Consider the following 17,442-nt stretch of genomic DNA (forward strand, 5'->3'; position numbering starts at 1 on the left):
ACTGAAACTGTGCGCTATGTCCAAGTTCCTGGTTTCTGCTGTTGTTCTGTTTTCTTTGAAGAAAAGTTAGAACAGCTCTTAGGAAATAAGCTCAACTGCCAACACTCGAGCAGTTAGCTCGCACTTCGTACACAACCTTAGCTATTGTCTTCGCTGAGACTAGCTGACATCACCTCATGTTCCTGTTCCACGGAAAACTTAACGAAACCTGCCTCCGAAAAGTGGCCTCATAAACAAATGGACCTTTTTTCTCAGTGAGTAAGCTATCGTTTTAAATGTAAGTCGGTACTAAAGTGTATTATTTTTGTGGAAGGACGCGTACGTGTCGAGAGGAAACCAAATACTAAAAGACAGCAGCGCTTCGCGAACTCTCACTGTCTGTGGCAACATTGTCGTCTCAGTAGAGTAGAAGAAAAGTGGCTGTTTTCTAAAATTGCTGTGATTTTTCTGCAGTGTCGTATCGTGGTTTTATTGCTGTAATCTGATTAAAAAAGAGGAAGCGGAAAAGAAGAAAACAAGGAGATTAGCCTTAGCCTGGTTTCCAATAAGATGTAATCGCAAATTTTATTTCAAGTTAATTTATGATTGTTTCCATCGATCGTAATTCATCAGGATGACCAGTAGATGGCACGGGAAGGATGTCTTCTCTCGTCTGTTTATAACGCTTTATTATCCTCATCGAGAGAGAATCCCGACATCTGATCCACTTCTGCTGCTGTGAACCTGCTTTCACTTTCTTACTGTGTCGTTCACAGAGTTCTCGTGCTTTGAGTATATTATTCTGACTGTAAATACTTTATATATATATATATATATATATATATATATATAAATACATATAGATGTATATGTTATTATTCTGGGAAGGAGGAAGATTTTCTAATTGTTCCACACAATGAGTTTTCCCCTAAAGATTTACCCATGATGCATCCCTTCAGGAAGTGTCAAGGAGTTTGTTTTTGAGGGAAACCTGCTGATGGAAAATGGTGATCATTGTCACGACCCGATCCACACCAGAAACCCGATTTGTTCTACGCACACGCCTACTATGAATACACACCCACTAAGAAAACACGGCCATTAAGAGAAACACCCACTTATAAACACGCCCATTAAGAGACCACACCCACGTATAAACACGCCCATTACGAGAACACACCCACTAAGAAAACACGCCGTGAACTGTAATCTAAAACTAGCCACTGTGACTCAATTAGCATCAAGTAGGCATGTCTTACCAGGGGCATATGGAATTGTTTGCAGTTTTGTTGATTTTAAATGTGTAGCGGTTAGGGTTAGCAGTAACAGGAAGTCGTTGCACTTTCACATGGATTGAATCGGGTTCCTGGTCCAGATCGGGTCGGCGACGATCATAACTAAGCTATACAGTGTATAGAGTGTTTACCTCCTGTGAACGGCTGGACCCAAATGAAGAGACCACCTCGTTGTTTTTTAGTAGCTGTGATGCACAAAAACAAGTTTTAAAACGTTACTTTACTTTGCTTTTTGAGTTCTTGAACAGTGTTTTTCATGTGCAGTGGTTTTGGCTTCACACATATTTTATTGTGAAAGTCCAGATTGGTTAGATGACATTCAATTCCAGGTCGAGTGGAGTCGCTATGTTTTGATTTTATATTTCGGGAAACATAAAGAATATTATTCGCAATGATAATATTTACCATTATTGCGTGAAAAGAAAGAATCTCGTATTCATCAAACAAGAAAACTCTGACATGGAGCCCCCTGCTGGCCTCAGCTTGTACTGTTAATAAGAGATTATATTATTCTTAATATGAGCCGCTGTGGCTGTGTTATTGTTAAGTGTTTTACGGGGAGAGTCGCGGTGGTGTTCAACATTCCCATTTGCATAAAGCAAAGTTGATGTGAATGTGTTTTTCCTTCCGTGAAGGACGAGACGAGTGCGGATGTTTTTATACGCAGTTCTGAAGCTCGGTGTGAAGTGTAAGGATTTTGTTTGGTTTCGTGAGTCATTTTTGTTTCTGTTCCCGTTGAAATGAAGAGTTATGGAAAAAAACACGAAAATAAAAATAGGTCATTTGGCCACTGGTTCACGTCTTGTGAATGTAAACTGACACAGACAGACAGTAGTCTTTCATTTCTGAACAGTATTCAGATGTAACCGTACATTCTCTAAGAAGAATTACATTTATATTTAAGTTACAGTTAAATGTTTAATGTTCATTCACTGCAAAAAAGACTAAAAAGACTGATAAATCATAAAGTATATATTTTTATGACGTAGAACATTCCATTCCTTTTAACAGCCCACGGATGTTAAAAGGAGGTTTATTTATATCATTTTATTCTCAGTCATGGATGATTCTTTGTTGTTTTTCCAGCTAAATAATAATATTTTAATCCCAGAACAGAGAATAAAGACACTAATGACACTAGTTCTGCTTTTCTTTTCTTCAGTAACTGTTGGAAAAAGTTGTTAACCAAAAGAGAAATAATAAAATAATAAATGTGGAAGAATCCATTTTGATTTTATCATAATTATTATTTTTGCACATTGCAGTGTGTGTGTGTGTGTTCCTCCTGATTGACCAGTTGATTGTTGAACAGAAAACTACAGACATGATCATGTAAATCCTTGAGTGGCACTAACAATGTAAGAAGAAACTACAGTAAATACTTACTCACATGCGATCCTGTAACTAAAAGTAATAGATTAATAATAAATTATTTGGTGCAAATGACTCACCGTGTTTACTTTTTATTCTCTGTTTTAAACATTATGAAACGAGGTTTTTTTTCCATTTCTATAATTTTTGTTGACATGCTATACAAGGTAATTTTTTGACAGTTTCCCTTACAGACATTTTGTGTTGACATGCTATACTAGGACATTTTTGTTGACATGCCATGCTAGGACGTTTTTTGTTGATTTGCTATACTAGGACGTTTTTGTTGACATGCCATGCTAGGACATGTTTTGTTGATATGCTATACTAGGATATTTTGACAGTTTATATTTGGACATTTTTGTTGAAATGCCATGCTAGGACATTTTTTTGTTAACATGCTATACTAGGATATTTTGTTGACTGTTTATATTTATACATTTTTGTTGACATGCCATGCTAGGACGTATTTTTTTGATATGCCATGCTAGGACATTTTGACAGTTTATATTTGGATATTGTTTTGTTGACATGACATGCTAAGACTTTTTGTTGACATACTAGAGCATATAAGACAGTATAAAGACATTTATGACGACATGCTGTATGTCATTATATAGTATGATACTATATCATTATATCATTATATAGTATGATACTATATAATGACATACAGTATTTGATACGAAGTCGGTTTTTAAAAACATTGATAACGTGCGCGCGCGCGCATGTTAGCAGTGACGTCACAATAGCAGCAACAGCAGGTGTACTCTGAACACCTGTGGTCGGATGCTAACAGCAGGTGTGAACAGAGCGTCAACAGAAACATTTAAGAAATGTAATGTGATAAATTAAGCAGCAGTTACCTCATATGTTTGTCTCCGCCGCTCCTCCGTCTTCTTACCGCTTCTGTCTCCGTGTGGAAGAAGCTGAAGCTCGACCGTTAAACACAAAGTAGAACATTCCAGAGTGCAAACGTACCATGTCGCGGAAAAGTATGTACGGTGGCCTTCAAGTCAGTGTAGCAGCAACACCTGCAATTAATAAAAGAAACGGCAGTTGAAACTGTAGTCAGTTAAAAACACAGGAAAACTCACCACCTGAGGGAAATGCTGCCCCCTGCTGGACGTTCGTGTCCCCCTTCGTCACGTCATCCAGTTTTAGCCCTTATCTTAAAAGTATTAACAGATATTTCATTAAGTCAGTGTTGACCTAATTCCATACATTGTGAGTAAATAACTTTCTGCTTTGTCCTACCAGGTTTCACCTTTGGGGGGCACTACTGAGCCATTTCGTACCACTTTTACATTCTTATTTTATCAAATTTTACAATTTTTGTCAGTTTTCACCAACGTTGTAGTGCCTCAAAAATAATTACATCACTTAAAATACTGACTTCTAATCAAAATACTAGATTTAAAAAAATCATCATTAAAAGGCAGTGTGTAAAATTTAGCAACGTTTCTTAGTGAATCATCATCCCTCACCTGATGAAAGTGAATCACAGCAAGTTCCCGTTTCACCGTCTTTGAAAAGTTCTTTATTAAGTCGACTTTATTAAGTGTTTTTATTCTCTGCTCAGTGAAGACTGAATCTGAATCTGACAGAAATGGTTTTGACAAATCAATCAAAAAGACAGAAACTAAAGACTTAACTTAATTCTTAAAAGAAAAAAAAAACCCACAACAACTAAAGACAAATAAAAGGGAATTTGAACGATTTTCTCAGATATTAAGACTTAAGTCAGGGTGTAAATACAATCATGATTCATCAATAAATGTGTCTTTTTTATGGTAAAAAAGAAGGAAAATATAAACCAGTGTCTGCATGAGAAAAAATACATTTAATTTTAAAAGAAAAACAGGTTTTTAAGGGGGAACATAAAAAAATAAATGTTAAAGCTCCTGAGTTTAAAACATCTCTCTCACACACACACACACACACTCAAAAACACACCCTAAGTAAAATAACATCATCCCAAATTTGCTCTACAACAGACTCGGGCTGCAACAATGCACCGATAACTAAACTAATCGCCAATTACTTAACTCATCCATTAATTGGTTTGGGGTGGGTTTTTTTAAATAACAAAAGTTGTGTTCTGGATTCTTTACTCAAAATAAGAAAATGAAGATGGAAAATAATGGTTTGTTGCAGCCCACGATGACAGATCCACACCAACAGCACACGAAAAACAACAACGTCATGTCAACATTTGCTCGAATACAGATCCACACCATCCTCCGCTACACTTTATGAAGTTTTTAAAAAATGTAAACAAACTGGCGGCGACATACGTCCTCGCCACTCGAGTGTTTGTGGAAAACGCTCCCGTCGCCCAAAAGAAGAGCAGAGAGTCCATGTTTTCAGGCACTGGATTCTTCCCTAATTCTAGGTTGAGTTCAACATGTTCGTCCCCAAGAAGTCAGATTAGCTTTGTGCTCGATATATAAAAAGAAAAAGACTCTGTCGTCGGCACCAAACCAGTAGAAAAGCGTCAGCGTCCAACGAAGAACAAAACATCCCGTTGACGCTGTTTTGTACAAATGTTGGTTAATAATCATTTTTATTTGATATGTTCACAAAAAACAAAAATGTGCCGCTTTTTTGTTGTGACACGGGGAGATAAAAAAAAAAAAAAAGTATTTTCCACAGCTGCTGCGGTTTATTCCACAACGAGAGCGCTAAGGTTCTCCAGCTTGACGTACGTGGTGGTGCAGGTGTCCCAGGGTTGAGAGGTCAGTCCGTGTCCGACAGGACGATAATCTCGTCCGGGTCGCACTGTGTCGCTACGTTGACCTGCGGAACACAAAGTGAAGAGAATGTGTACGGGACGACGTATACGTATATTTTTGTCACACATGGTGATTTGATCTATTGTTCAGATCACAAGTCTGTGTGCAGATAAGTTATATTTTCACACTCGCAGGACAGAGAATCATGGCCTTTCTGAGGATTTACCTTGTTTTTTTTGGGAGGCGGCGTCATCTGCGAGCTGCTGACCTGGTTGTTGTTGACTTGTTGTTGTCCGCGTAGAGGAGAAGTGCAGCAGACAACGCCCATATCCAGAGGAGGGTCAACCTCACTGAGGAGGAAGGAGAGGAGTTTAGTAAACGAGGTCTGACACAGAAAACAGTCGACATAAATGAGAGTAAACTGCATCATTCTGATCATCTACAGTAATCCTGAATGACTTCAAACTCCTGCTGAGTCTCCGACTCTAACCGTATCTTGGAAATGATTCACTTATCAATTCAGAATATTAGGTGTAGAATCATCATTGGAGTCAAATGACAATCACGACATCTGATCAAGTAAATAATTCCCTGCTGCTTTGCTCATCATCCTGGTGATAATTCCATTTAGATTAAATTAGAGATATTGAAAGATTTTCAGAGAAGTCGCGCTGCAAACCGTACGCAAATTTGGATCTCTGTCCAATTCACACGATAACTCTTCACAAATTAGTTACATTAGTGCACTTTTATTGACTGTGACCATACTGTAGAGTAGTCTTAGGTCAAAGGTCAAACTCTGTCCCAACTCTGCAATGGCAGCATTCAATTTTTTTTACAGGTTCCAAAATATAAGAATTCCACATCGACTCGTGCAACAGGCTCACAACTAATGAGAGGTGAATTAAAGCTCGGGCGTGTAATCGTGGAAAGGCTCAGTACCTGTCCTTGATGATGACGGATTCCGATTTCGCCAAACTCTCCGATCCTTCATCCCTCTTCCTCTTCCGACTCCTCAACAGTTTGGGACTGGGCGGCGGCGGCGACGTGCCGTTGGACACGTGGGTGACGACTTGTTCTAAGATCACGGCCGGCGGCGGGGACAGCGACGGCGTCCCGTTGGTTGCTGCGGAGTCGGCGGCGGCGGCTGGACCTCGACTGGAGGAATCCACAGGCTCATCCTGCTCAACTTTACCGTTGGTCATCGGCGTCTGGTCGTCGGTCTGAACGGGCTCTGATTGGGTGGGCGTGTCTCTAGGGGAGGGGACGTCGTCGCACGGGGGGGTTTGGGACTTGCTGTCATGAGAGAGGGGACTAATTCCACATGTGCCCGCCTCTTCTTCCTCGTCATTAGGGTTTAGGTCGCCCATCTGGTCGTCCTTGTTGGCGTCGTCTTCCGCTTGCTCCGCCTCGTTACCGTTCTCCTCCTCGTTCTCATCATCGTCTAGGGAAAAGAAATTTCAAAGTAAAGGAATGAAATCCCTAGTCACTCGCAGTGACAGTCACCATCAAAAGCAAACTTCTACACCCTCACCAGGTCCACCCTGCTGAGTGCTGGCCTCGATCTCCTCCTCGATGTCCGGATCCGAGGACTCGTCTTCGTCGTCGTCGTCCTCCTCCTCGTCTTCTTCCACTCCATTTACATTTTTACTTCCTTCCGCCTTTTCCGAAGCGTTGCTCTGAGAACAAAGACGTACGTGGGGTAAAGGTTAGAGTCTGGATGTGACTGTTGCTGCAGTACTGAATAGCGCCACAAGGTGGTTGCGCCTCCCTTTTAGTTTGGTTGATGAACTTCCCCAAAGATCTCGCAGTAACGAGTTGCTGGTTGAATTGTCTACTTAACCACTTCACGTGTGATTTAGAGAACGTAGAGACCAGGCAATATATAATCGATGTTTATTATTGTGGAATAAATCTGCTGTGTAGAAAACCCCCACTCCTCTGTCTGTCCACTCTCTGAGCTACATGCTAACCCCGTTAGCCTCTTCACCTACACCACGTTCGCTACAGAGGGTCAAACGGGAAATCCAATCCAACTTTATTCGTAAAACAATAAAAAATAGTAAAAGTTAAAGGCCAAAGAGGAAAAAAAACGTTTTAAGAGAGGACTTAAAAACAGGAAGTGAGTCACCATGCCTGGTACCCAAAGGCGATTCCAGTTTCCAAGCAGAATCTAGTGGGATTGACCTTCTGTAATCTGGTTTTTAAGACCATTAAAGAACAGCTTTTAAAGAGTATTTTTCAATTTCATCATTAACTGTTAAATTATGCCTCATCATTTGTTGCCAGTTCAGCAGAAAAACCTCTGCAATGAACTCTGCTTTCACAACATTTGGTTGTGAAAATGAGGAAATAGAGTGGAGCGCACTGGGGAACGCATTTATACATCACATACATGAGGAAGGCAGAATATTCGGAACACCTCCCCCTCAGTATAACTTGTGACAAGCATCACAATTTACATTATAACATAATGCAGCATTTATTTGCGCAGATGTGGTCATACCTCCTTCTCCTGCCGTTTGCCCCTCTCCTGCTCCTCCGTGTCATCTTGTTTGAAGGCGAACTTGTTGATGACCTCCTCCAGCCGGGAAAGCGCCACCTCTCTGTTCGCCCGCAGCTTTCGATGCAGCGTGGGGTCCCTGAGAGCCGGGTCCGTGGCTTCAGAGAGGGGACAGCGAAACAAGGGGAGAGTGAGATGGGAACACCCACAGCTCTCCGATTACACTCGACCGTAACCTTAATAGAAGCCTTACAAGGTAAGTAGGAGTCGGTGACAGGCGAGCCAAAGTTGTAGACCAGGTCCAGGTGACGTCGGTCCTGCATGCGGCTCCCGGTCTCCCTGAACGCGTCTAGCGCCATCTGGTTCAGCTGTTTCCTGCTCAGGTTCAGGTTGTAGCGCTCGTTGGCTCGCAGCACCTGCTGGACCATGTCCTGGTAATCCGGAGGGTTCCTGTGGGCCTCCGGACTGTTGATGAAACGCTCAATCTGAGACGGAGGAGGAGACATCAGAAGAAGTGACATTGAAGTTTGGGCTCACTTAGAAACGTCCTTATTTTTTAAGGAAAAGCACTTTTTTTTTTTTCAATGAATATGAAATTAAATGAATCAGAAATACACTCTATACATTAATAATTTGTTAAACGACTATTCTCGCTGCAAACGTCTGGTTTTTAATGGAATATGTACATAGGTGTATAGAGGCCAATTTCCAGTGTTATAATGGTACATTGTGTTTGCTAATCGTGTTAGAAGGCTATTGGATGATTAGAAAACCCTTTTGCAATTATGTTTGCTCAGCTGAAAACAGTCATTTCTAATCTTGTCAATGTCTTGACTATATTTTCTATTCATTTTGCAAATCTTTCGATGGATAAAAGTGTGAGTTTTAATGGAAAACAAAAAATTTGTATAGGTGAGCCCAAATTTTTGAACGGTAGTGTACGTGCTGCAAATCCAGTCATTAGTTGTTAGATGGTAGCAATATGTGTCAGTGAATTAATATTAATAATTGTATCTGAGAGTTTTAGAGGTACTAACTCGTATCTATTATGGAGTTTAGAGTCGTAGTTGTGTTTGCATTTACAAAACAAGACTTATCAGCACTTCAGTTCCCTCACATGATGCGTGTTGGGGGAAAAGAAGAAGAAGAGGAAACACGTGTACACCCCCACCCCCCTTCACCAACTGATTCAGGAGCTTTCGTCTGAACAATGGGGGGTTCAGATTTTTTTCCAGAGTCAACAAAGACCATGTTGACCTACTTTCTTTTGCCCCAGAGTGTCAAAACATAACTCAATAAAGTTTCAAACAAAGCTCACCCTTTTGTTGATCTCAGGGTAACGAGTGCTTGTGTAGGGGATCTTGTGCTCGATGACTCGGCCCGTTTGCGTGTTGCAACCCTTCAGTTCACACAGCTTATCGTAGATTTTCATTATCTATGAGGGAAAAGAAACAAAAAGACGTCCGATTAACTGTCACACGACCCCGATCCCGCTCCTCGGCGAGTTCCGAACCACGCCAAGCCTCTCACTGACCTTGCGTTTGAGCTTGTGCTCCTGGATATATAACGAGTCCCCGGCTTCCATTTCGTCCAAGCTCAGCTCGGTCTGCTGCAGGCGGCTGATCTCCTCGTGGTACACCTTCAGAAGGTTCTCCAGGTAGGCTATCTGCGAGAGGAAATGAGGTACAGACGACCAAAACAGTCAGATGTGTTTCTCCACACAGTGTTAAAGCTCAGGGATAAAAGGGAGAGAACAGTAGACGAAGAAAGAAAGAAACCTTGTAATGTTGATTATGAGGCAATAAGAAAATGATTTAAAGCCCATCACAGTGTAGCCATTATATAACCAAGACACATTAACTCATTATTCAAATTAAGAGGTAGGACTGTGCTGCACTGTGGAGCCAAGAATAGAACTTTTCGCAGACTTCCGGTTTTCGGATAGCATTGCCCTCGCCAGCACTCTCACGTGTTTTACGGACAAAGCCGAGCTCCGTGAGACAACAATTCCAGGAATTTAGCGCATTGTGACATCCCAGTGAGCGCGGAAGTCAACATTGCGTGTTTTATCTACTGTTTTTAGAGTAAAGAGGACCACAAAAACATGAGTGAGCCATCTTTTTTCACACTTTGCCAACTGATAGGACCTCCAGAGTCCCAAATATGAGGATTTAAATGATTAAAAAGTTGATTTTGCATAATAATAACAATAACAAATAACATAATAATAACAATAACAATAACAAAATTTTATAAACATTTTTATAAAAATTGCCAAAATGTGCCAAATTTAAATGTTTTGGATAAAATATTGTCCTGGCCTACATACATCATATTCTATAGGCTGAAGAGAACATCTTTGATTCTCACAAATCTGCACAAAATAGTCAAAATAATCGCAATCAGATATTGATTAAAAATCATTCAGCTCTTGTGGAACAGCCAATTGGAAAATGTCCACACCAAGAACTCCATGTTTCCAAATTAAAGTAGACAAGTAAAACTTTACAATAAGGGATTTTTACCCAGAATGCCTTGATAGATAAACCAAGATGACCAATTTACTTTGGCAGTAGAGAACAAAGTGATAAGCGAGAGAACCACAATTTGTAATAAACCTCAGCAGAAGTAGGTGCGGAGCAGTAGATAATCTGCTCTAATATAAATATAATTTTTTAATTAGTGTAACCAACAGTTGAAAAGTCATCCTCAATTGTTCCACACTAACCTGTTTCCTGGACGCTCTATTTGCCTTTCTCTCTGCTTCTTGCTGCTCTTCCTTGTTCTCCTGCAGCCCTGAGGTGGAAGGTTCCTCCTCTGCTGCTTCTCCTGCTGCTTCCACCTCATTGTCCTTGTGACCTTTAGTCTTGTCTTTACTTTTAAGATTAACAGAAGTGGTTTGGAAAGAAGTTGATGCTGAGGTAGAAGAACCAGGCTCAACCCTGGTGAGGACCTGCCTCTTCTTCACAGAGTGCTTCCTGAGCACAGTGCACAGTTCATTGATGAAGACAAACGATTTAGTGCGGTTGGACTGAGCGCGCGTCAAACATCGTCCCAAAGTGTTCCTGAACTCCACAGACGACAGATACTCGGGGGAGGCCTTGGCGTACTTGGCTTTGAGGAAGCTCAAGACCTCGGGGCAGTCCACGGTGACAGCTGAGCAGTGTTCGACGAACTGGGGAGGGAGGGACACAGGAAAAAAGAAAAATATAAATGACACAGAATGGACACAAGCACACAATATACAGCTCCTGTACTGGGTCATTCAGGTTTTTCCAGTTCACATGACTCTTTGCTTAGAAGTCAATTGTCAATAGTTAAGATGGTTATTTGCACATCTACTAAATCGGAACACGTGTCAGGCACTGTGACATACATACGCCATATGATATAGCTTTTAAAATAACATCATGCAACAATTTTACCCTTACGTGATAATTCTTATGTTTGCGGCTGTACAATTGTTACAGCTGACATTTGAAAATGAGACTGTTTTGTCTTAAATGAGTCATTACGATGTAAAAACAAGTGCATAACGTTTACGATGTTTACAACTGAAGTGCATAATTTATTTTTACAGTCTGTGCATAGTGAAGCTTCCGGTTTATACCATTTTTGGATTGTATCAGATTTTACATTTTATCTGTCCGATATCCGAACTGGTGATTTTGATGAGAGAGAGAGACCCCTAAAAGGTCAGAGCACACCCAATGTGTCCTGAATGCATCTTCAGGTTTGTATGTATGAACGCAATCAGTCCTCAAGACCCATCGTCTGACATCCTTTGGTCTGCTGCAGTTGTACAGTTACCGGTGTTATGTGCGCAGTCACCGGGCTACCGATCACAGACTCACCTCTGAGAACAACTTCTCATTCTCCGCCTGTAGCACATGGGTTTGCTTCTTCGCTGTGGCGAAGGGTGACTGAGTGATGTGGGTCGGGGCCGGCTGCTGAGCTTTGAGCGGCGATTGGGGTTTGGCTCGAGACGCGGCGAGCGAGGTGGACGCAGCGCGGGGAGGCTGAGGACTCTCTTCTTCACCATCGTCGTCATCATCCAAGACTATGATCTTATCCGCCATCCAGGCAGGTGCCACCGCCATCCAAAAGGCTACTTGTTGCTGTTTTCAGGAAAGACAGAGAGGAAGAATGTTGATCAGTGAAACTGATGTTACAGGACGATACACAAAAACCACACAAGGACGTAAACAGTTTACTTTTACTTTCAACTGATTTACCTGGTTAAATTAAATAAATAAACAATACAATAGGCTTTTCCCCGCTATTTTTAATTAGTTTGTGGGATTGTCTTTGTCCAACAGGAAGTTGCAGGCTTATATTGGCACCTGCCAAACCTCCAACACGCAACAAAAGCACCTGTCACACAAAGGAACGCAACGTAAAGAGGAACTACTTAGTGAAGTGACTGGGCTCCACAGGGTAAACAACACAGAGAGTTAAACACTCAAAAGAGAGACACTAAAGTTCACAGTGACACATTCACACGCACGTACCTGCTGTTTATAAACAGTGTGGCTTGAAAACAAAAGGGGAAATCGCGTCGCTGCGACGCATCATTGGAAAAACACTCTCTTACAGTTAGCTTAAATTAGCATCGAGCTGTACGTTAGCGCCGCCTGGGACTTTGCTAAGTCAGAAAATAACCAGCCGGAAGCACAGTCGACATGCCATTATATAACTGACAGCACTAAGAAGCTTCACGGACCAGAGATAATCCACAAAATATCCAGTTTTCTGTCGCTCGGACCTTCTATTTACCAAAGCAATGCCGTCAACTTGGCTACGCTGTCGGCTCGAGCTCCACAAGATACGCGCTAAAGTCCTGTCAGCGTCGGCTCCGCTGATTGGTTGAAGGGTTCAGTAACGACGATTCCCATTGGATGCTTTGATACCATTGACTACCATCCGTGAATACGGAAGCCCTGAAGGTCAGTGCAGTCAAGAAAAGACTTGGAACTTTCCACAAAATACTAGTTAACAAAACATTAAACAGATTTTTTTTTTAAAAGACACTTTGTGTCTCAAAAGTACAAAAGTGGATTAAGGTCAAATGTTAGAAAAATAATAATTTGGAAATCACCCTGATTTCACAGATGAAAGTCAGATTTCTGAGAAAAAAAGTCAGAATTCTGACTTTAATCTCTGAGTCCCAAAGAAAAAGTCTCAGTATTCTGAGATTAGTTATTTCAAAGTCAAATTCTGACTTTATTCTCAGAATTATGATATTAAAGTCAGAATTCCAACTTCTTCCTCAGAATTATGACTCTTTTTTTTCTCTTGCTAGGCTAACAAGTATGCTCTGCACAATATTTTTGTTATTATTTATTTATTGAGAACATGCAAATAGTAATATAATTCAGTGTGTGTTTATATATATAAATAAATGTGTGTATCTTCAAAGGCACACACACTTCATACATACAGTGCGTATATTCAGATGCATTCATAAGCACACGTGCGGTAACAGCGCCAACATAAAGTCCAGAATTTAACTTCACATATACCGTTTGTTCAACACTTGGATTTAAAGAGTGGTAGACTAACATTTATAAAACTTCCACTTCAGTAATGAATGCAGTATTATTCTTACTTTAAAAACAATAAAGAATACTAAGGAACATGTGATTGCAGAAGCAACACATCACAGAAAAATCTGAATACATGTTATTTTGGCAAACAAGTTCACATTTGACTTTTCCGCTTTTATTACGACCATTTGTTCTTTGTTTTATACTCGTCTGTCTTTGTACTTATAGGTCAAGAGCTGCTGGATAATGTGAATTTCCCCCATGGGGGGAATCAATAAAGTATCCATCTATCTTAATCTTAAAGGATTGTCAAAGGCAAGTTACAGATATGGATAGGGAAACCATTGTTCCTCAAAATCTGCTTTTTGGGCAATAACAATTAAAACAGAATGAAATTAAACAAGAATAACAAACTCCAAAGTTTTAAAGAGCAGTTTGATGGTCAAGTCCATCCATTTCCACATTGTCAGTGCAAACGAACAGCTCGTTCTAATTTTTTTTATTCGAGCACAGATTTTTTGGGGGTTGAAATTATGTATTTGAATTTATTTTCCGATTTATTTTTCAGAATTAAAATTCCACATCAGCTTTTTGGGATAGTTTCATCAAAGCACCTATGCGGCCTTCCAGGAGAAAGGCTCGAATAAATTGAGCCCTGCATCCTCGTCAAATCATATCCAAAGACTGGGTCAGGACACACAGACTGGCTGTTTTTTTTAAATGTTGTTTTTATAAAAAAAAAATTCATAAAATGATATTAGGAGTTAGAGATATGGACGTATATTGGTCATAACACTACGCACACATTCGCTCTTGTCATGAATGATCGTGTTTGGGAAACACTGGCTTAAGGTATATATAAAAAAAGGCTGAGATGGGGGGGGGGGGGGAAACATTTTCCTCAAACTCTGCTTTTAAAAAATAAAAAAAAATAAAAACTTGGACAATAACAGTATGCAGTATTTTATCAAGAGTACTTTGAGAAAGCGATCTTAAAACGTCAGCTCGTCGTCCACTCCAATGTCCGTGACTGCTTGCAAGAGGATGACGTCCTGCTCGGCGTTCTTCTCGCCCGCCTTCAGCACATAGCGTACGGGCTTCAGGTTGGGCTTATTGCTGGAGCGGTTCATTCTGCTGCTGAACGTGTCGCCGTCGGGGTGGCACTCGCAGGGGAACGTGCGAGAGTCGACGCAGAGGTCCTCGAAGAAGAAGAGGCCGTTAGCCCGCACTTGGCCCTGCTTCATCAGCCTCCTGCCATCTGCTGCCGAGATCATTTTCCCGTGATAATCGCAGACGGTGCTGCCTTTAGCGAAATGTTGCATTGCGACCACTCCTGCAAATCCAGAGAATAAACTCAAAATAAATGATAAACAAACATTAAAAGGACAACACACTTTTCTGTGTATGCCATCATCCTCATCAAAGTGATATTTATGTTCAATCCCAATTAAAATGGCCAGTTCCAACTCTCATTTATACTTCGACACCTTCATTTAACTTTCTAGAAGTCATCTATTGAGTATTGAGACACCACACACTACCGTTCAAAAGTTTGGGGTCACCTACACAATTTGTTTTGCGTTTTCCATCAAAGGTCACACTTTTATTCATCAAAAGAGTTGCAAAATGAATAGAAAATATAGTCAAGACATTGACAATATTAGAAATAATGATTTTTATTCAAAATAATAATTTTACCCTTTCGTCAAAGAACCAGCAAAACTGTTTTCAGCTGTGCTAGCATCATTGCACAAGGGTTTTCAAGGGTTTTCTAATCATCCGATAGCCTTCTAACGTCATTAGCAAACCATTAGAACACTGGAAATGGGCCTCTATACGACTATGGACATATTCCATTAAAAACCTGAAGTTTGCAGCTAGAATAGTCGTTTACCACATTAACAATGTATAGAGTGTATTTCTGATTCATTTAATGTTATATTCATTGAAAAAAAGTGCTTTTCCTGCAAAAATATGGACATTTTTAAGTGAACCCAAACTTTTGAATGGTAGTGCATGTCTAATGAGAGAGGCAAAGTGTGAAGTGGGTTTGAACCAATGATTTTCTTACCTAGCCGTTTCCCGTCACCAAAGGTCTTGATAGCGAGACCTTTCCACGACTGATTTGTTATGGTTTTTACAAGTTCACTTTCATCCATGGTGGTCTTGGGAGGTGGTTTCCACCTCTGGACAACAACGTCTGGTTTAGGGCGGTTCTTCTTCCAGCCCTCCTTCTTTATCAGCTTGGCCACACTTAAAATTGACGGTTTGCGCTGTGTGAAATGCGCTGAAAGAGAGTCATGCAGACAGACCAAATGAGTATTATCGATGAATTGTTGATTTGATCGACAGCTTGGTCCTTGGGAACTTACACAGCAGGTAAGCCTCTCTCAGTTTCATTTGTTGAAATCGCCACTTATCGTAATAGCCACTCCTGTGTGGAATCCCAGCTTGGACCAACTGCTTTGCGCTGGGCGGCTTGCCGTCTTTCCTAACAGGGAACTTTTCCATGAAGGCAGCCAACTCTGCTGCTGCCTGCTGTCGAGCACCTAAAGGTGAAGTCGGGACCTTTCGAGTCCCCTTAGGAGTGTCTACTGCCAGAGCCTTAACAGTCCTTTGGATAACCTTCAATCGGGCCTTGTCCAAGTTGTACCTGCAGGAACAAAATATGACATGAGAACATCAACTGTGACGTAATTGTGTCAGGCAACAAGATCCAATAAATCAAATGCTAATGTGCTAGCCTGGGTGGACCTAGCTAGGGCTGCAACGATTACTCGAGTGATTCGAGTAACTCGATTACAAAAATTCCTTGTGGCAAAAACTCTGCGCAGGGATCGTTGTTCCACACGGACCGTTTTAGCAGACGCAAACCGCACATCCGGATTTTAGCTGGTGCGACGGCGGAGACGGAGAGTGAAACAGCCCATAAAAGGCAGAAAATGTCCAAAGTGTGGAACCATTTCATACTTAAACAACTGGTGTAACCACAACAGCACGTCCTCAATGATTCAGCGTCTGAGCCGATAGCATCCAGTCGTTAACGCTTCTGGCACATGCTAAACAGTGATGTTAGCTGATGTAATGTAGCTTACTAGGGCTTCAGCTATTGAATCATTTTGCAATCCTCGATTAATCAAGTAACCGGATAAAAAACTAAATAAAAAGTAATTAATTTATTAAATAAATAAATATTTTGCGTCCTCGATTAATAGTAATAGTAAAATAATACTCCCACCCGTAATCTACACTCTTTCCAGGCTAAAAAAAACAAAACATACGTACATGTTATGGAAACGGATGAGGTCCCTGTGCGGAGATATGTTGTCTTTTCCAGAGGAGGTCACAAAGAACTTCTTGCAGCTGCTGCTGCCGCCGCCCATGTGCAACGGCCGAATATACCTGTAGTATCCCTGAAACCACTGTGGGCAGGCAAAAAAGAACGATTACTTGACAAGAACGAATGTACCGGTTTGTCAAAAGGAAAATCTGGTTGTTAAAGAACTTACAGCTTCCTCCTCCTGTGTGATAGTGACAGCTACAATCAGCCTTCTTGTGAGTTTATTGCTGGTGCCAATCATAACTCTGCCATGTGCACTGGTCCGGTTAACCCAGTCTCGCACCTGGGAAAACAGAGCGACACCAGAGTTCAGTATCGTATTCTTTTCCAAAACAACCGTGACACGAGATTAAGAAGAGGGGGAGATAAAAAAATTATTGGAATTACAGTCAAGTTTTTCACAGTCATTGGACGCAGGAAATAACGAAGTATGAGAATTCCTTGCAGGTAGTAGCGGTACATGGTTTTCTCCGTTATAGAAAGCTTGGCGGAGTCGGTGCTTAGCTTGTGAAAGGTGTTCATGAATTCTTGCTTCCTGAGCCTCAACACCTCCTCGCAATCCACGACACTAAGAAAAAGTTAAAAACAAGGCTTGGTAAATACATTAGCATCGGTGTTACATTCTACATTTTGCATTCAGCCACATTAATCAGCAATTTTCCATTTTAAGTTA

At 40.9% G+C, this 17,442-nt stretch overlaps 2 protein-coding genes across 2 annotated transcripts; both read right to left on the reverse strand.

Moving 5' to 3' along the window:
• Window positions 1–5,384: 5,384 nt before the first annotated feature.
• On the reverse strand, window positions 5,385–12,500 carry daxx (death-domain associated protein; the record flags this gene model as incomplete). Its single annotated transcript, XM_083899887.1, has 11 exons — window positions 12,395–12,500; window positions 11,738–12,001; window positions 10,608–11,058; window positions 9,418–9,545; window positions 9,202–9,318; window positions 8,137–8,368; window positions 7,887–8,041; window positions 6,915–7,059; window positions 6,323–6,824; window positions 5,607–5,730; window positions 5,385–5,444 (listed from the first exon to the last, which is right to left on the reverse strand). The coding sequence occupies exons 2-11, from the start codon at window positions 11,981–11,983 to the stop codon at window positions 5,385–5,387; spliced, it is 2,160 nt and encodes a 719-aa protein (XP_083756013.1). The 5' UTR covers window positions 11,984–12,001; window positions 12,395–12,500.
• Window positions 12,501–14,277: 1,777 nt separating this feature from the next.
• Window positions 14,278–15,858, reverse strand: LOC310936256 (uncharacterized protein). The gene is made up of 3 exons (XM_083900284.1): window positions 15,802–15,858; window positions 15,501–15,716; window positions 14,278–14,762 (listed from the first exon to the last, which is right to left on the reverse strand). The coding sequence occupies exons 1-3, from the start codon at window positions 15,827–15,829 to the stop codon at window positions 14,422–14,424; spliced, it is 585 nt and encodes a 194-aa protein (XP_083756410.1). The 5' UTR covers window positions 15,830–15,858; the 3' UTR covers window positions 14,278–14,421.
• Between the last annotated feature and the right edge of the window lie 1,584 nt (window positions 15,859–17,442).

This window comes from Microchirus variegatus (genome assembly GCF_963457635.1).
Source record: "Microchirus variegatus genome assembly, chromosome: 13".
In the NCBI taxonomy this organism is placed as follows: domain Eukaryota; kingdom Metazoa; phylum Chordata; class Actinopteri; order Pleuronectiformes; family Soleidae; genus Microchirus; species Microchirus variegatus.

Bases quoted from the DNA above. Each gene is read 5' to 3' on its own strand.
- LOC310936256 (XM_083900284.1), bottom strand. From the start codon at position 15,829: ATGAAACTGAGAGAGGCTTACCTGCTGT. The intron at 15,717-15,801 runs GTAAGTTCCCAA...ACTCTCTTTCAG, and splicing joins GAGAGAGGCTTACCTGCTGT to CGCATTTCACACAGCGCAAA. The intron at 14,763-15,500 runs GTAAGAAAATCA...CTGGATTTGCAG, and splicing joins TGGTGACGGGAAACGGCTAG to GAGTGGTCGCAATGCAACAT.